The 17,970-nt window shown below is 42.2% G+C and overlaps 1 protein-coding gene across 1 annotated transcript in view; it reads left to right on the top strand.

Annotated features, from left to right (window-relative positions):
• The first annotated feature begins 2,603 nt into the window (after nucleotides 1–2,603).
• hip1 (huntingtin interacting protein 1) overlaps nucleotides 2,604–17,970 on the top strand; it is a 51,306-nt gene continuing 35,939 nt past the window's right edge. Inside the window, exon 1 of the mRNA XM_008282629.1 lies at nucleotides 2,604–4,151. Within this exon, the coding sequence (XP_008280851.1) occupies nucleotides 4,134–4,151 (18 nt within the window). The 5' untranslated portion in view covers nucleotides 2,604–4,133. The remainder of the gene's footprint in view (nucleotides 4,152–17,970) is intronic.

Here is a 17,970-nt window from a genome sequence, read left to right as displayed (position 1 = left end):
TATTAAATTGCACTCACTCAGCATTTGTTTCACCTATCTGTTTATTCGGAACAACAAAAGTGCTTATTTTACTTCATTTTTTATTTTTTGACAAAAGCAGAACAGACAGACCATCAGAAAGCAGACAGGGACATCATATATAAGGGGACATCCTTTAAAATGAAATGAAAAGGAGCTGGATTACATTGCAGATATTGAAGTCTGTGAGTCTTTTTGGTCAATGGTTGTCCTTATGATGCTTGCTTTCAGGCAAAACCAAGATATTTGGTCGTTCATAACGAGAAAAGTCTGCTCTGTTGGCCTTAGTACAGAAGGCAATAAAACAAATTTCTCCAAAGAGAATAAATATACAGCAAAGAAAGCATTTCATACTTAAGCTCTCTAGCTTATCCAGTCTCATATTTTTCAGTGGCATGTCCCAGGGAAGAAGTAAATCGTTCCAGAATATAAATTTCCTGAACTACTTCTATCCAGTCAGGAACTGTTGGAGACTCTCCACTCAGACGTTTCCTGGTCATTGCTTTCTCACTACCTGCTAGAATTTGCAATAAAAATCTGCCCCACTTCCTCAGCCCACTTGGTATGTTTCCAAAATAAATAACACAGAAATCAAAACCAAGCTTTTAGTTTATGATTAATCTGAACTGTCACCTCGTCTGCCCTGCACAAATACACATGACGACATTTCGACGCTCCCAAAACAAATAAAAAAGATACAGTTCTTTGCATTCTTCAACAAGTTCAGGTTTGATGCTTTTTATTTTTGGAGATATAAAAACCCTTTAAAGTGTTTGTCCAGGTGAAAGAGAACTCAATACTTTATATTATATATATATGTATTATGTATGTGTAGGGTTGAATGCAGGACGGGTCCTTCCTTCCAGGTGGGTAGACTTTGTAAGATGGACAAGAGTGTTTCAGAGTGCGAATCAGACAGAGTGGGACCGCTGTATGTGAGAAATGCTCTGCCCCTCGGCGAAGGGCCCACGCCGTACCAGGATGTGAAGAGACTCAGTGGAAAATAGCCGGCATTGTTTGGAGACAGACTGTAGAGCAGCCCGGAGGTATAGTGCCCTGCCCCACTGGTCTAATGAGCAGCATATTGATTATTGTGACTGGCCTGGACTTCGCTCAGTCAGCTGATGTCCTGTGATTGTAGAGAAAAGCCTGGCCTGGATTTAAAAATGGATCTTGTGGGTTTATTGTTCCTCTGTGGCTTCAGGCTGTGTCTGTGTCTTCTGTCTGTTCACGTAACCCCAGACTGACTCAATGACGCTGAGATCAGGGCTCATCCTTGTTCTTCTCGTCGCTGAAGATGTTTCTTTGTGAACATGGCTGTATGTTTAGGGTTGTTGTTGGGCTGCAGAATAAATGTGGGACCATCAGGCGCCTCTGTAATGGTACTTTGCAGTTGATAAGAATCTAAATGCATGGTACTGTACATATCCTGGCTAGTTTGTTCGGGTTTTTCCAGGCTCAGAATGGGCACGTGTGACAGTTGGACTGATCGGTAAAGTAAAGGCCACAAGTACGTTTTACCTTGTTTGACTTAAATATATGCATTTTCCTGTTATTTCTGACCATAAGATAAGCAAAAATGTCTATTATGCTCGAGTAAATGAAACCCCATTTAAGAAAGCTGGTTTAAAAATGATTTTTCAGATTTTCTTTTTCTATTTGGTTAAAACCGCTTTAGAAGGTGTCAGAAAAGTATGTAGTTGCAATCTGCCACATATTCTATGTGTGACATGCTTATCATATGTAGTAATTTTCCCAAGAGATCTCAATTGAACTGCATTGTTATTGCTGAGCTGTGTTGTTAGTGGACTGCCTTATAGTGGAGTGTTTCTAGTATTTTTCCCCTCTTGTGTTTGTTAAAGAAAAGATGGGCAAAGCCTTGAGAAACACTTCTACACTGCTGCTGTGTTGGACTGCAGCAGATTTTATGGATGACACCTAATACAGCAGCCAGTGAGTTCACATTTATGGTTTATTATGCTTGATGACAGGCATTTATTGATGTTGAGTTGTGTTGACTCACCCGGCCCTTCTTCTCCCTTCCAGCATGCAGTTAGGAACATTTAATCATAACCAATATACTAGACATAGAGCATTGTAGCACTCCTAGTAAGTTGCCATCCTGTTAATCTACAGTGTGTACTGCAAGTGAAGTCTAGCCAGGGAAAGTCCCAGCCAAAGAAATGTAAATTGCATTGCAATTGCATTTTCAGAATTAGAAACTTTATAGATTTTTCCAAGAGATTAAAATGTGTGAAACCAATAGATTTTTTTTTTTATCAGCTGACATTTCATGTTGTTACGTGACAGCATTTCTTGTGCTAATAAGGCCTGTTCTAAAGCTCTGTCATCGTACTTTGACTTCATGAAGCATAAAAACAGAAACACAGACTTTAGTTGACAGTCTCAGAGAAACCAGATGGGGGCGTCAGTTACTCAGAATTGCTCTCAGGGTGGAAGCTGAGTTTTTTTCGCCTTTTGAAAGTTGCTCTTTTAAAGGCACCAACATCACTGCAGGCAGAATAAAGAACGAGATTTAAAAGCAGGCTGAAACTGGCCTAATCTTTCTACACACAAAGGGAATATTGGACAAAACATACATGGTTCTCAGGATATGTTTTTAGTAGTGTTTCTACAGCAGCCATATGTGGTTACGGTTACATTATTGTGTATGTGTAGTTTTCATTTGTTCGTCATATGTTCCTCAATAGTAGGAGGAACATATGAAGTGAAGGGTCTTGGTGTCCTCCACCAGGAATTTTTTAACATCAAACATTTAATTTCCTGCATTTTGGTGAAGTTTTATGCACCAATTCATCCTCTTTCTGCAATAGTTTATAGTGGAAATGTTAATTTTTTATTTTCATTTTTTAAGCAAAGGAAAACACTAAATTCAGGCACAGTGAGTAATGCTATGCTTGTTTTTTTTCTTTTTGTTTTTTTAAATGCACATTATCTAAATGCAAAGGGTGTGTATCCCCTGCAACCCCCTGAAGTCTACGCCTGTCATCTTTACTCTGAAGGTGCGCTAGTCTGTGTCCACCTGGACGTCTTATAGCGGCCGTCTGCAGCTGGTAGTGGATTAGTGGTTACCTTTGCAAGTCTGGCTTTGTTGTCAAAAAACAACAACCACCCCATGTCCTCCACAACGTCCACCTGGTGGGCGAACAGGGTGTGTGGTGCACAGTCAGGGCCCTCTGATTACCTTTTGAAATCTTAATTAACAAGATACCAGTCCTTTATCTTTATTTATTTTTGAGACTCAATTTATTTGGATTAGATTCCACTTTATTGTCATTGAGTACAAGCACAAGGAAATGCAGTGTGCACTTTGGGATTAAAGTTTTTCTTCGACTTAAGTCTTTATTTCTGGTCTTTGATCAGAATCATATGATGATTGACTCTGGTGTAGCAGCCATGGCTCCTTTTCTTACATCATAATCATGATGACTCTCAGAGGAGGAGCTGATTTGGTGGCTGCAGGTGAGATCATGAATGAATCAACAGCTCTGGTGAAGCAGCTCTTCTTGTCATTTCCTGGACTCTCCCTCTCCTTCTTCAGACCCACCCCTCCTTTCTAGCAGGACCCCCCGGCGGTCCCCGGACCCCAGCTTGGGAACCCCACCGGGGGTTTGAGCCATCCCACTCTGCGGGCTCCATGCTACTATTGTCTAACTGGGGAGAGCGGGCTATTTGCAAAATAAAGGTGGCCTCCTGGTGTCGGACTGATCCACTCGGCGGCGGCGGCGGTAGAATGAGCCTCAGTCCTCCGGGCTTCTCCTCCCAGACAGCCGCGGCTCGTCGGCGGTCGGATGCTGGAAGTCCTCGGCGATAAGTGCGCACGTAAAGGGGGGAGAGAAAGAAGGAGAAGGGACGCGGAAGGAAAGGATCCAGAGGCGCATTTTTTTAATACCAAATCGGGACACATGTTGAGCTAACGGACCACCTCCTCCTCCCCCCCTCCTCTCGCTTCTCCTCCCAAATGCATTTGTTGCCTCAATCGCTTTCCCGTTACTAATTACTCCGCGTCAGGATAAAGCCTCTTTCCTCCTCCTCCTCCTCCTCCTGCTGCTCTCCGGCTCCGAGGATCACCGCTTCTTTGGAGGGCAACGAGAATGGATCTGAGTAAAATTGTAAGTTCTCACGAGTCCGATTAGTGTTGTTGTGTATAAAATACACCACATACAGCAGGCAGATACACGGCGTATGGGGTTTTTTTTTTTCGTGGAGGTGGGGGTGGTGTCCAAGAAGTCCTGCCGCACACACACACAATCACACACAGACACACACACACACACACACACTCGGGCTGTTTGCGCGAATGCATGCAAGTTGGGCTCCGTGCAAGCAGCGACTTGTTGTCTGGTCGTGTTGCAGCTAAATGTGACCGTGGGAAGCGTTGGGGTTTTTTTTGTTGTTGTTTTTTGTTGTTGTTGTTGTTGTTGTTGTGGAGGAGGAGAAGGCACGAAGCGCACAGTCGCTCCAGTGTTTATTCCAGCGGTTTTGCAAACTGAGGCACAAGGTCCTTGAAGGGGGCCCACAGGGTCCCTGCTAAACAGAGAGGCAGTTAGTACAAGGAATCAAAATAAGACCCTGAGATCACAAGTTTCTCCAACACTGATTGTTTTTTGCTTTGAGTGAAGCAGCTACTACATCCATACATGCAGCTCTAAATGCGTAAAAGGCACGTTTGAAAGCGCTTTGTGCACGCATGACACCGCATGTATGGATGTTGGAGCTAATAAGCCAGCTACAACATCCATCAGTGCAGCTTTAAATGCGTAAAATGTGCTTCTAAGACATATTTAGAAGCACTTTATACACATTTAAAGCTGCATGTATGGATGTTACAACTAGTAAACCAACTACTACATACACACATGCAACTGTAAATGTGCACAAGACACGTTTGGAGGCGCTTTATGCACACTTAAAGCTGCATGTACGGATGCTGTACTAATAAACCAGCTACAACATCCATAAATGCAACTTTAGATGTGTAAAATGGAATGTCATGCAGCTTTAAATGTGTAAAATGTACTTCTAATGCATGTTTGGAGGCATTTTATACACATTTAAAGCTGCATGTATGGATGTTGTAGTTGCTTTATTATCTACTACAGCTATACATGCAGCTTTAAACATGTAAAATGAGTTTCTGAGATATGTTTGGAAGCACTTTATACATGTCTAAAGCTGCATGTTATGGATATTGTAGCGGTTTATTAACTAAAATGTCATTTAAATTTAAATCTGCACGTACACTTAAAGCTCATGCAGCTTTAAATGTGTACAAAGTGCCTCTAAGACATGTTTTGATGCACTTTATGCACATGTATCGTTGTTACATCTGCTTTTTTAGGTACAATATCCATACATGCAGCCTTAAATGTCCAAAATGTGCTTCCTAGACGTGAAAAATGTCTCCCGTGTTGCTCAGAACGTTCTGTTTCGACACAGCTCGGTCTCCAGCTGCAGGGTAGTGGAAAAAGTTCTGCAAGCACAGTTTAAACGCATCCTGAATGTCAATTACAGGCTGGAGTTTGTTGTCTCCAAATTTTTAAGAAAAGGGACACCACAAGCTGTGAATTTCAAGTCAGCTGAGATGATGTGTCGTCTTTACCACAAGCAGATTAGTGAAAACTGTCGCACAAAGTGGACTTTTATTCCACATTTGAAGGCCAACCAAGCCGTGCGCATTCATCTTCCTTTGGCCCGGAGCGCTGTGAATGATGCGATAGAGGCTAACCGGCAGGTGCACGTAAGCCAGGGCAACAAGACCGGCCTTTCACTTGCCAACATGGATGGATGGGTGTACTTTTAGCCCCTGTATAGGTGTGGGGGAGGGTGTGTGGTGAAAGCAGAGTCCTCTTTCCAGTAATCCTCAACCAGGAGAGGGGTGGGGGGGAGTGACTCTCAGAAGTTTGTGGAGGAAGGAACAATATAAAGAAACTGTAGATGGTATAAAGATGCACCGGAGCCAGTCGGCCACTTTTGACAACTGCAGCAGGAAAATCATTTGCTCAGCTGTGAAATAAAGCTCAGCTGCCCACGTGAAGTCAGCCGGGCCATGTAGTGCAGACACGGCGTAGGCGGAGCGATGGAGTGACTAGTTCGTGGATCTCCATTCAGATGCACTTACAGGTTATTTCAGATGTGATGCGAGTGGGGAAACTGTTCGGTATTGTGACTCTAACAGAACTTCTCAAGGCCGGTTTTCTGCCGTTGTGTTTTGGCTTTGCAGCGGTATGAAGATAAAGTCCAGATAGGTGCAGAGACGACGCTCTCACACTGCAGTTAATGTCAGATGCACAGTGAAGGGGAACGCATGCTGAGGAATGTGTTTGCAGGCACGAAAGGGGTTTTGTTAGATTATCGTGATGTTGAAATGTTGACATCATACTGACATTTTGCTGCTGCAGACTTGTGTGTCTAGTTTCTCCTGTGGGTTCTATAATTGCCTTTGAGACGAGGTGCTCATGCAGGTAGGGAGGACGGTTGGTTAGAACCTGTTGTCATTTATTGCTAAACACGTCTCTGTGCCCAATTATATAGGAATCCTTTGTCGAGTTGAGTGCATTGACCTAAAATCAAACATAAATGGTATTTCAGACATCTTTCAGACAGTTTATTTGCAACTTAGCGGTGCAGACAGCCAAGAATGACATGCACAAATCAGGGATATTACAGTGTGATTATAGGGTGTGCTCCTTTATACCACTACATTACATTATGAAGTCATTTCATTTGTTCAATAATTTTTGTAACATCAAAAATGGTAATTTTGCTTTTGTAAACATTCAAAGTTAAATGTTAATTCATGAAAAATTCACTAGATCTGAAATAATTAGTCGTTTGGCAACAGTTTTGAAGGTCAGTTGATAGTTTTGCTAATCTTTTGGAGTGAAATGTGGTTCCATTTTAGGATGACTGATGCAAATATGAAACATGACTGACATTTTATAGACCAAACAATTTAGGAATTGAGAAAGTAATTGGCATTATAATTGATGATGAAAATCGTTGTAAGTTTCAGCCCAACTTTCAGCAAGGTAACAAAAAAGTGCACAAACGATCATCCAGCCAAAATAGGTCACGATCATAATGATTCTAAATACCTCTAGTATTATTTAAAGCCTGACTTTGGCACTGATGCCAATACCAGTGTTAATATTTCTGATATTGATTCATCGTCTGCTCTGCTACATGTGCTGCTGAGAGGATTGTAAAATCATGGAGTCACAGCTGCTCTGCCAAACAAACTTTGATGTCAGCATTTCTAAATTGCACTATGTGGTTCAATAAAAAGCAGAAGTTAATGCTCAGGTGCCGTAATCTGGGCCTGAATTTCAAAGCGAGCATGAACCATTTGATCCCTGAATGACGAACCTGTTTTTGCCTCCACGTAACTTCAGGAAAGTCCCAGAGGAGACTCACATCAGAGGGTTTCTTGAACAAATTTACCAAACCGAGCTGGCAGTTGCCAATCAAACAGTCTGTGGCGTTTTACAGAAACCACCGACACCAGTCTGTTTGCTGCAGGAGGTTTACTGTTTAATTGGTGTCAGATCGCTACATAAGCCATCATCAGGTCCTTCAGGAAAACACACCCACGCTCACACAGGCGAGCTCTGTGATGTTCACGCGTTTTCAGTGTTGGCGAGTTGTGAGCAAGTGGGCCGAGCTGCGCTTCACAGATGTTTCTTTCATGCTGCGTCTCTGTGAGATCAGCGGTTCTGCAGGAAGCTTCAGAGGTGAAGCTCCTTCACACGAGGCTGCAGAAGGCCGTCCTGTTAGCGGCGCCTCATAAACCTGCCACGGGGGTGTCGACTTGAGAGTTTAATTATGCCGGGCATGTGTGTGTCTTTAACCAGCTGCTGCCCCTCCACCTCTGTCTCGGCAACACAAGCCCAGCGCTCTGAAGTCACTCTCGTGTTTTCGTGCCTTTTTAATGGGCTCTTAAGAGACGGCGTCATCCCACCGGGCTTATCTGCGTCACCAAATGCCCTGTTATTAATGGGTTAGAAGATATTCAGTGCATTTTGTGGAAAACAAGCTCCATGTTACAATCTCAGAGGCCTGTATGTGGCTGATAAGTCTATTCAGCCCATTGTGAGGAGGCAAGGGGCGGCTTCATCATCGCTTAATGATGAAATTATAAATTGTGGCGCTGATTAAGTTCACACGGTTGATTACGGTGCAGATGAAGTTCCTCAATGGCTCCACAGATGCTGGTATAACATGATTTCTGTGATGAGTTTCTCCTCTCAAAATTGGGTCTTTCCATGTGCGTACATGCGAGCACACAAGAATAATAGCACTCTAAAAAAAGACCGTCTTTTCCACTACCCTCCTCTCCTCAGTACAAACCAGGCTGCCTGTCAGGAGATGTAGAGTGAGTGTTGCATGAGAGCGGATGTTCCTGTCAGATGCAACGCGTAAAATGGTCCTTAAACAAGCAACACAGAGGGCTCTGTTCAGAGGATTGACCTTTTGAAATGGGTGGAGTTGCGCTTGGAAAAATGTTTGGGGCCTAAAACACTTTTTCCAGTTACTATTTGATATTTGAATGCATTTGTAAATTTAAAGAAAAGTGCCATTTCATGCTGCTGTAACCTGTGATGAGGGAGGGCCGTGCGTTTGTGTGAAATGCACCACAGCAAGGCAAGCTTTCAGTTTCAAGTGTTTATTTCTGGTTGTGTATGTTGAACCGTGAAGGGAGTTGTGTTATTTTCTAGGAAATAGGTGTGTATTTTTAGTTGGTCCAACCTCCTATTAGCTGAATACCAAGCACACAAGAAGAAACATTGACGTAAAAGGCCCAATCTGACATTTGCAGAGCATCTAAATTTAAAATTACTGGTGTAAACAAACTTTAAAGCATTATATCACCAGTTAGATCAGATGACTACGTGCATATGGAAGAGGTGCTTCATAATGACAAATTATCGCACAAATCTGCACTTCCCCTCAGTTGTTTTACCTCACTGTTTGAGGTTTCACAACTCTTATCAGTGTTGTTTCCAGATGCATCTGTTTTCATAAGAGAAGCTCTGATAAAATGTGTTGTACCTGCTTAGTACCAAACTGGAATCAGGCCCAGTTAGCAACCAGTGGAGCATTTATCAGCTAGAAACGCAGAAAAATACACTTAAGAGGAAAGTTAGTATTAAGCTTTTGTAGGGCTGCCATGAAAGACTGTTCTTCTACAGATTCATGTATCAGATGTTTTATTGATTATTCAATTCAGCTAAATGATTTTTTTTCTTCACAAAATCAAATTGACTGTTTAACTGTATTTTTTTTTGGCAAACTGTATGACATGGCAGAAATAAAAGTGTTTTTTAGATAAAGAGCAGAACATGTACCATCAAGCCCAACAAGTCACACAGTCACCATCAATCAAAGCAGTTTCAGCCCAGATTCCAGCCTCAACATAACACTTATTTAATGGAAATCCTAAGTTAGCAGGCTGACAGCTTTAGGGCTCTATGATAGTTTTTGGCAGCTACGCGAGGAAAATACATTCAAAAGCTCCCCTTACTGATGAACAGACAGCACTGATAAAAACGAAATCACAAAAATTGAGGATAAATTCAGGGAATAAAAAATTGCAAAAGCTTTAGGAGTGCTTTCACATGCATCCCCTAAATATTCTTTAGAATAAAATGAAGCAATTTAGAAAAATAATTTTAAAACGGTCAATCGTTTATTTATATTGATATAAATAATACTGACCCCACTGACGTTGTTGATTCTGTCGACTCATAGCTGTCGCTGGAGACATTTCTTTATTAATCGGGAAGAAATTTGTCACCAGATAAATGCTGATTCTCCTCTGTGTGTGCTAATAACGTGTAAATAGTTTGCTCAAATATCAGATTTAATAAAAATATATTTGAGGTGTATGTCTGTATATGAAATCATCTGTATTTAATGGAGTTCTAGGTTTTTCAGATTGTGTATTTTCATTCAAATGTTGAGGTTATCCACTTACACTTTTACTCTAGTAATCAATCCTCCTGCTTCTTAGGTCTGTGTGTGTTCACACAAAAAAACACCTGGCAGAGTCCAGCAGAAATGTGAGTAGGGTAGACAGACTGAAGGTTTAGGTCTCAGTTGCTGCCTGTCTAGCTTGACTGAGCAAGGTTTCTAGCTGAATGTGGGTGGAAGGGTGGAGGGGGGAGTTGAGGTGGAGGAACTGGGCATTTTTCAGCAGGCAGGCAGGAAATGGGCAGTGCAGGGTGTGCCAAGACAGGAAGCCTGACTGAGCCTGTACCCCCCTTCCTCCTCCTCCTCCTCCTCCTCCTCCTCCTCCCCAGCACCTCCACCCCCTGAGCGTCAGCCACAATGACCAGGCTTCTGCAGCCACACCTCAGCATTACAGAGCCGCCACATTCACAGACTGCATGGTTCCTGTTTTCATTCGTCCCTCCGTCCCCTCGCTGTTTTTCACCGTCACCGTGGACCAGCCTCGGCAGCGGCCGCCTCCGCGATGTGGCATCTGAGCCATCATTCTTTTATACTCATATCTCAGGGAAAAGCGTGAAAAGTGGTTTTGTGTCTTGTCTGTTGCTTGGAAATAGTGGAATCAGTTATTGACAGATGGAGTCAGACAGGACTGTGAAATACACTTAAGAGAAAACGCTCTGTGTTTTTGTGCCTCGTTGGGTTTAGTGAGTTCTCAAAGACTGATCGTTACGCTCACAGCACGAAGCCAAGGAGTAATATTTGATTATAAAATTAAGCTTTCTGTGTCTTCATCAGGGCAAATGCTTGACAGACTTGAATCTCCATGATTGTCATAGTTCAGAGGGTTCACATGTCAGATGGTCTGCAGCACATCTTCTGTAAATATTTGTGTGTTTGACTATTGTTGGTGCTACACTATGTGTGTGTGATATTTGTGCTTCCTCTTGCAAGTGCACAGTTAACATGTGTATTCAAGTTAAGGTTACAATCTACCTTTATTTTTATTATTCATTAGTCTTCTGAACCCCAACCATTTTTTAACATTTTGTTTTGCTTCTGCTGCATATTTATTCACTGTGGGTTCATTTTACACTGCAGTATAAAGTCCTGCACCTCTGAGGAAAAGCACAGCCTTGCTTTGAAGTAAAAAGAACTCAAAAATACCTTTTGTGTAGCAGCTATAAGGCCATCAGCCATTTAAAAGCAAAGAAAAAAAATAACTTCTTCAATTACTTATTTTACAAAAATGAAAAACAAAACAAACGTGAATCTACTGGAACTTTTTCCAATTGCCCACAGATGTTACCTATACTGGAAAAAAAAAGATCACTCTACATGCTATATATATTTAACTACTTCCATTTTCTTCCATATATGTATTCACATTGGTGTCTACTCCGTGTACACAAGCTGCAGTTCAGCCCAGTTTAGTCAAAAAGTCTCTGAATTTGTGTCGTGTATCTGCTGGTCAGAGCTGAGTCAGTCATGACTTTTTGCAGAATTATTATTATTAATTTTTTTTTTTTTTTACAGTTTGTGGTTAAAGCAAACTTTATATTTTTAATTTTAAAAAAAATAATGAGACACAAAATAATGTAATTTTGATGAAATATCACAATTTTGAACTTAAACTTCAACTTCACTAACTAAACGATAAGTCACATAAAAATCTGACAATTGTTTCCTTTTTCACAGTTTCCAGCCCATAACTTCTGTAATTTTGACCATTTGTAAAAAGATAACATGCCTTTCAAACCTGTTGCTGGATTTTGCTGTTCAGAGAGTGAATCTGATGATTATTTGTTTTAAAAAATAAAATAAAATCACAAATCGAAGGAAGGATGTATTGCACAAGCTTTAGGAGCGCTTTACCTGCGAACATTAAATACATCCATCCATCCATTTTCTATACACCACTTAATCCTCATTAGGGTCGCGGGGGGGCTGGAGTCTATCCCAGCCGACTGAGGGTGAAGGCAGGGGACGCCCTGGACAGGTCACCAGTCTATCACAGGGCTACACTTAGAGACAGACAACCAAGCACACTCACATTCACACCTACGGACAATTTAGAATCACCAATTAACCTCAACATGTTTTTGGACTGTGTGGGAGGAAGCCGGAGAACCCGGAGAGAACCCACGCTGCACGGGGAGAACATGCAAACTCCATGCAGAAAGATTCTGGTGCCCCCACCGGGACGCGAACCGGCAACCTTCTTGCTGCGAGGCAACAGTGCTACCAACTGTGCCACCTTGCAGTCCACATTAAATACATACATCATAAAACATGGCAGGTTAATACTTGTCCCAAACTCGTCATGCGTTTAATCTCTCAGGGTGTAGTGTTGAATATGTGTCTTCAACCTCTTTTGTCAAAAATCAGTCCAGATAAAGGTCCTGAGATCTTCTCTTGTCTTTGTCCCTCAATAAGAAGATTGAGCTTTGAGCATCAGAGGGGATCATTTGACTCGTGAAGTGGAAGAACTGCTCAGTCTATCTCGAGTGTCCCAGCTCTGCCCTCCTCCTTTTGAACGACTGAGGTCACATAATCATAGCTCTGTAACTAAGATTAATCACTTCCAAATCACCAGGGTTGCTCAAGGATGCCTCCGCCTCCTTAACCATGAGACTTCAGATCCTCTGAGAGTGTGTTTCTGGATCCAATCTGCCTCTTTTCATTTGGCCCTGCTGAGGTTTTCCACCATCATTTTGTCATGGCTGAACATCACGGGTTTCAGGATGATCCCATCACTAATGCTGACATGAAATTGGCTGCGGCAGAGACAAGAAGACCCAGGAGCGCTGACTTTCTTTCTGCTGCCATCACGGAGTGACCATGATGCGATGACATGTCTCCAGCGCTAATATGGGAATTGAATCGCCAAGCATGCATTAGTAACATGTGAACTGGTCAGAGGAATCAGTCAGAAGCGAGGCAGAGGATGGAGAAATGAGTCAATGAGTGAAGGCTGCTTTATTTAGCAGGCAGAAGATGCTTCCTCTCTCCCTTTCTGAGTGCTGTGGCCCTTTAGTGGACACAGCCAGGCGACGATCAGCATATCAATGCCGTGCTTTCTACAGAAGGCCTGATTGGAGCTTGCCAGGCCTAACTTAACATGCTTTCAACACTGTATCAATAACACTTTGTTCGAAGGCAAAGCTGTGGAAAAGAAGATGTTTCTGTAGATACCAAGAAGCAGAAAGGATTTTTGTGTTGAGCTGGCGAGGAATTGATTGAATCCTTATTATAACTGTTTGATTCGGGGTTGACACAGAAGCGGCGAAGGAATTGTCTCCGGTGGACGCTGACGCAGGTTTCTGTCTACATTAAGCAGTCTAAGGAGGCCTCCCTCGTGGCTGATCTTTGCTCTTTATCCTCATAATCACTCGCTTCACACCTCTGATTTCATTCCTCTTAGTTTGACTTTGTCAGCTGGTCTGCGTGGCTGCGCCGCGAGGAGCTAATAGGCCATTGATTTATTGATGCCAGCAAGCTGCCTCGGCCAACGGCAGGAGTCCCAGGCAGCTGGCACTCTCATTCAACCCCAACACAAAATACAAAGTCTCACTGTGGGCTAATTGGGTCATCCTCATGTGGGAACCAGTTGCACTGGCATTTACTCAATCATCCCTTGATTTTTTTGTTTGTGAGTGACAGACTGAAAAGGGGAAGCAAAGGGAGCCGAATCGATGGAGCGTTGCAAAAACCAAAGTGATGACATTGATCTTGCACTCTGTGTGTGACATTAACATCCAGCTGATGTTGTAACTAAAAGCCTGGTGTCGTTTTTACTGCACTGACCTCTGTACAGATGACAGCATGAGATGGAATCGTCGTTTGTTGTTTTGACAGATTGAAAACCAGCGACAGTGACGGCAACTGACACAAAAGTCACTTCCCTTGTGCTAATTCAAGGCAGATGTGGCCACAGTGTAAATGAAATATTTAGGCCAAATTAGATTTGAGAAAAAGAAAAAACAGTCCTTGGACTGAAAAAAGCTTCACATGGCAGAGGAGGAAGTGGTGCTAGTTTATTGCATAGATTACATTTGAGTAGTTTGGTGTGAACAAATCCAGTTAAATGTTTTCTACAGCAGCAGAAAGCTAATAAGAAAAATACTAACAGTGAGACTGAAACCTAATAACGGGAACTACCTCTAAAATATGCAGTTTTCTGAGTTTAAGGAACCATATGTTGATCTAAAAAAGAAAGCAGTTTTTCATGCCTGAAGAACTGGAGAAAAACAAAATGAACTAAGTGCAAAACACAGTGCTGACTGCCATTAGGTCAGTTCTGACCTTGCAAATACAAATATGACAAAATAATCATGAATGTCTGCTTTTTGTTTTTTCTGTTGCTTCCTACCATATTTCACAATGCAACATCCATACTTTGGTCACAAAGGTTTTATGTTCAACTCAGTTCAATTTAAAATCCATCCATCCATTATCTATACACCGCTTAATCCTCATTAGGGTCGCGGGGGGCTGGAGTCTATCCCAGCTGACTCAGGGTGAAGGCAGGGGACACCCTGGACAGGTCGCCAGTCCATCGCAGGGCCACACTTAGAGACAGACAACCAAGCACACTCACATTCACACCTACGGACAATTTAGAATCACCAATTAACCTCAACATGTTTTTGGACTGTGTGGGAGGAAGCCGGAGAACCCGGAGAGAACCCACGCTGCACGGGGAGAACATGGAGACTCCACGCAGAAAGATCCTGGTGTCCTCACTGGGATGTGAGCCAGCGATCTTCTTGCTGTGAGGCAACAGTGCTAACCACTGTTCCACCTTACAGCCCCTCAATTCAAAATACTTTTTAAAATTACATTCTTTCCCTCAAGGGGGAAATTCAAAGCAAACAGGTTTGCAAATACAAATGAACTAATTCACATTGAGTGTTTTTTGCTCCTGTCACGGTGGACTTGTTCTCCACAACAATATAAAGTCCTGTACCTCTGTGGAAGCAGCTAGAATGATTAGAAGTAGAGAGAATTTAAAAATGTCTTTTGGGCTGTTTAAGTTATTTATAATGTCATAAAATAAAAAAACAAAACAAAAAAGCATCTTGAATTTCTTTTATTACTTGTGGTACAACATGTTTTTGAAAAGCTGGAATTACTATATATATATATATATATATATAGCAAGTGCCAGGTGTTATACTTATATTTTACTATTTATACTTTTTAATTGTTTCCATAATTCTCTCCTCTCTGCTCTGGGTAAACACTGCCGGCAATTCAACTGAAAAGTCTCAGAATTTTTATCATGTGACTTTTAGCTGTTGCTGAGTCACTCTTGGCGTTATGGTTGAGCTGTGGAGCGTCTAATATTATGTTTCTTAGAGAATCTGGAGAAAGCAAATCTGAGTCACATCCTTGATGACATTAGCCTAAGTGGCAACAGAGAACATTTGGTATCATTAGCCATGTTTCCATTCATATGCATTAAAAAAACAGTTAATGGAAATGACTAAATTTTTAAAAACCTTATTGCAAAAAAGATTTTCGGCTTGCTTGAGATGGGTTTTGCCTTTTTTGAATGCATGAGAGATGGACCTTTTTGGAATAAGTTCTGACGTGGTGAATTTTAAACTCCTGTGATCGATTGGTTGCTTCTACTTTGCCTCTGGACAGAATTAAACATGACCAAATCTTGCTAATAATAATAATAATGACCGCTTTGCAGATTGTAAACAATTATTAAAGACTTCTCTGGACATAGTCAAAGTTTTGTGTGTTTCTTGTCCTTCAGTGAGGTTTTTTTACTGGTTGTTTCTTTCATTCCGATACAACCAGGTCTAACATCGCGTATTCCACCACCTTCTGAAGACTCCATAGTAATTAAATGAAGCATGCCCAATTTGCATTTTGCATTTCAAAAGCTTCCTTCAAAATTCCTTGACGTTTATAGAAAAAGACAATTCTTGATAGCCTTTCTGAGGAGTTCCTTCATACCAGTGTTCTCAGCAGGAATGAAGCCGAGATAAGACGGTCCATCTCTGCTCATTGTCGCAGACATAAAACAGCAATGCTACCCATAGCTCCCCAAATCTCCTGTGTGGTTTTATTAAAAATATGTCCAATAACAAGTTCACGTACGAGTTTGTAGACAGAAAATGTAACTCCTTACAAAGCAGATGTCCAACTTTACCTCACTGACCTTTCCCTCGTGGTCTCTATCAGAGGAAGCAGACCGCAGGTTTGACCACAGCGTTAGTTGAGCTCTTTTCTGCTCCGGCTGAGCAGGACGATGTCAGACCTGCTGAGTTTGACCTTTAAAATTCTGTCCCATAGAGCCAGAGTCTCAACTTAGGTTGATGCAGCAGAACAGGTGTTGGACTAGTAGCCCCAGTGCTCGTATTTACTAAATGGACATCACCTGTGTCAGCCTTTACGACACACGGCGATGTCTTTTCGTCAGCAGCAGGATTATGATCTGAGCACAGACGGTGGACGCTGTGAAATTTAGAGTCTGTTATATGTGAGTGAATCAGGCAGCCAGCCCCTGAATTCCTCACTTCCTCACACTCCTTCTGCTTAAGTGAATTGCTCCTGTGACTTAACCTGAATTTCACTCTTAAATTAGATTTCTGCAAACACAAAACTTGTGTTTGCCAACTCGCTCGAGCTGGTGATGACATGTCATTCAGAGTGACGGTGTGTGAAGGACACGCTTGATTGTCTGTGGTTGTTTTGAGGAGTCAAATTATGAGCCAGATTGTTTATCTCTAATCCCAAATTAGTTTTTTGTTCCAGGCTGTGTATTGGAAGGGATTATGGTTATGAAGACAATATTGTCTGGACTTAGTTTTCAGACATTATACTTTCAAAGCAGCCGACGGCACCTGGTGGAATATTTCAGACGTTCTTGTTGAGGGAGTTGTGTCAGACTGTGTTGAGTTTGTCCTGTTCTGATAGTAACCAGTGCTCCTGCATTGTTCCTCCTCTGTTCTCTCCCTCGTCCTGCCTCCTCTCGGTGAACTTCCAGTCCTGACAGCTCACATACTGGAAGAGGAGGAGCAGACTCAGGACATCTGTGGAAGTGAGATTATGAAACAGGCCTCCCGTCCTCTGCTGACCCCAGCCGACACACTCGTGGTTCACGATACCGCGACAGCGAACAGGATACGGTTTGGCTGTATTTACTGAACGCTGGCATTTCTGGCTCCATTCGTGTCGGCGTTTGAGTTGTATGATTTACTGGGTTTGATTTTCCTCTCGCGTGTGATGTGATATGCAAGCCAGATGCTGCTTCAGAATACCTTGTTTTGAAAACCATCTGAAACGGATTAAACCCTCAGTGAAGGGTCTTATAGGAGGAACATTTTCTGGGCTTGTTTTCATATTTGTTTCGTCCTACAGCTTTTCCTGTTTAGCTGCCCGGTGTAACCTTGAGGGGACATAAAGAAAACCTCTCACACAAGAACCAGGGCAGGGTTTGTAGCCCTGCTAGCAGCTGGGATCTAATGTCTGTCCAACACTTTGGTCCAGACTGAAATATCTCATCCACTATTGGATGGGATATTCATGTTCGCCAGAGGATGAACCCTTATGACTTTGGACATCTCTTGATATGTCCTCTCAAACCAGCCTTGACTAGTGGTTTAGTGATTTAATGTCTCAAGAACTATTAGATGGTTTAGGCCGATGTGGGTGGGACAGAATATTGATATGGCAACCACCTCGATTCAACATTATTCGTTTCATAGTCTGACTCAGCAGATGTAGACTGTGGGTATACGTTATGGGATACGTTACGATACTTCCTGTGTAATTCTTCGGCTTTCTCCTCTCCTTCGTCTATTTCCATCTTATCATTTTCAAACTCCCCTTCGCTGTGACAAACAACCCTGCCGCTTTTTTTTTTTTTAAAGGTAATTAGTCATTTTAATGACAGGTTTTGCCTCCTTTTTACAAGTGTTTCACGACAACAACTCCTCCATCACTATTTTGAGGGGCACCATA

This window comes from Stegastes partitus, unplaced genomic scaffold (assembly GCF_000690725.1).
Source record: "Stegastes partitus isolate 25-593 unplaced genomic scaffold, Stegastes_partitus-1.0.2 Scaffold279, whole genome shotgun sequence".
Lineage (NCBI taxonomy): Eukaryota > Metazoa > Chordata > Actinopteri > Pomacentridae > Stegastes > Stegastes partitus.
Note: the sequence above shows the minus strand (reverse complement) of the source record. Positions and strands in the feature narration are given on the sequence as shown.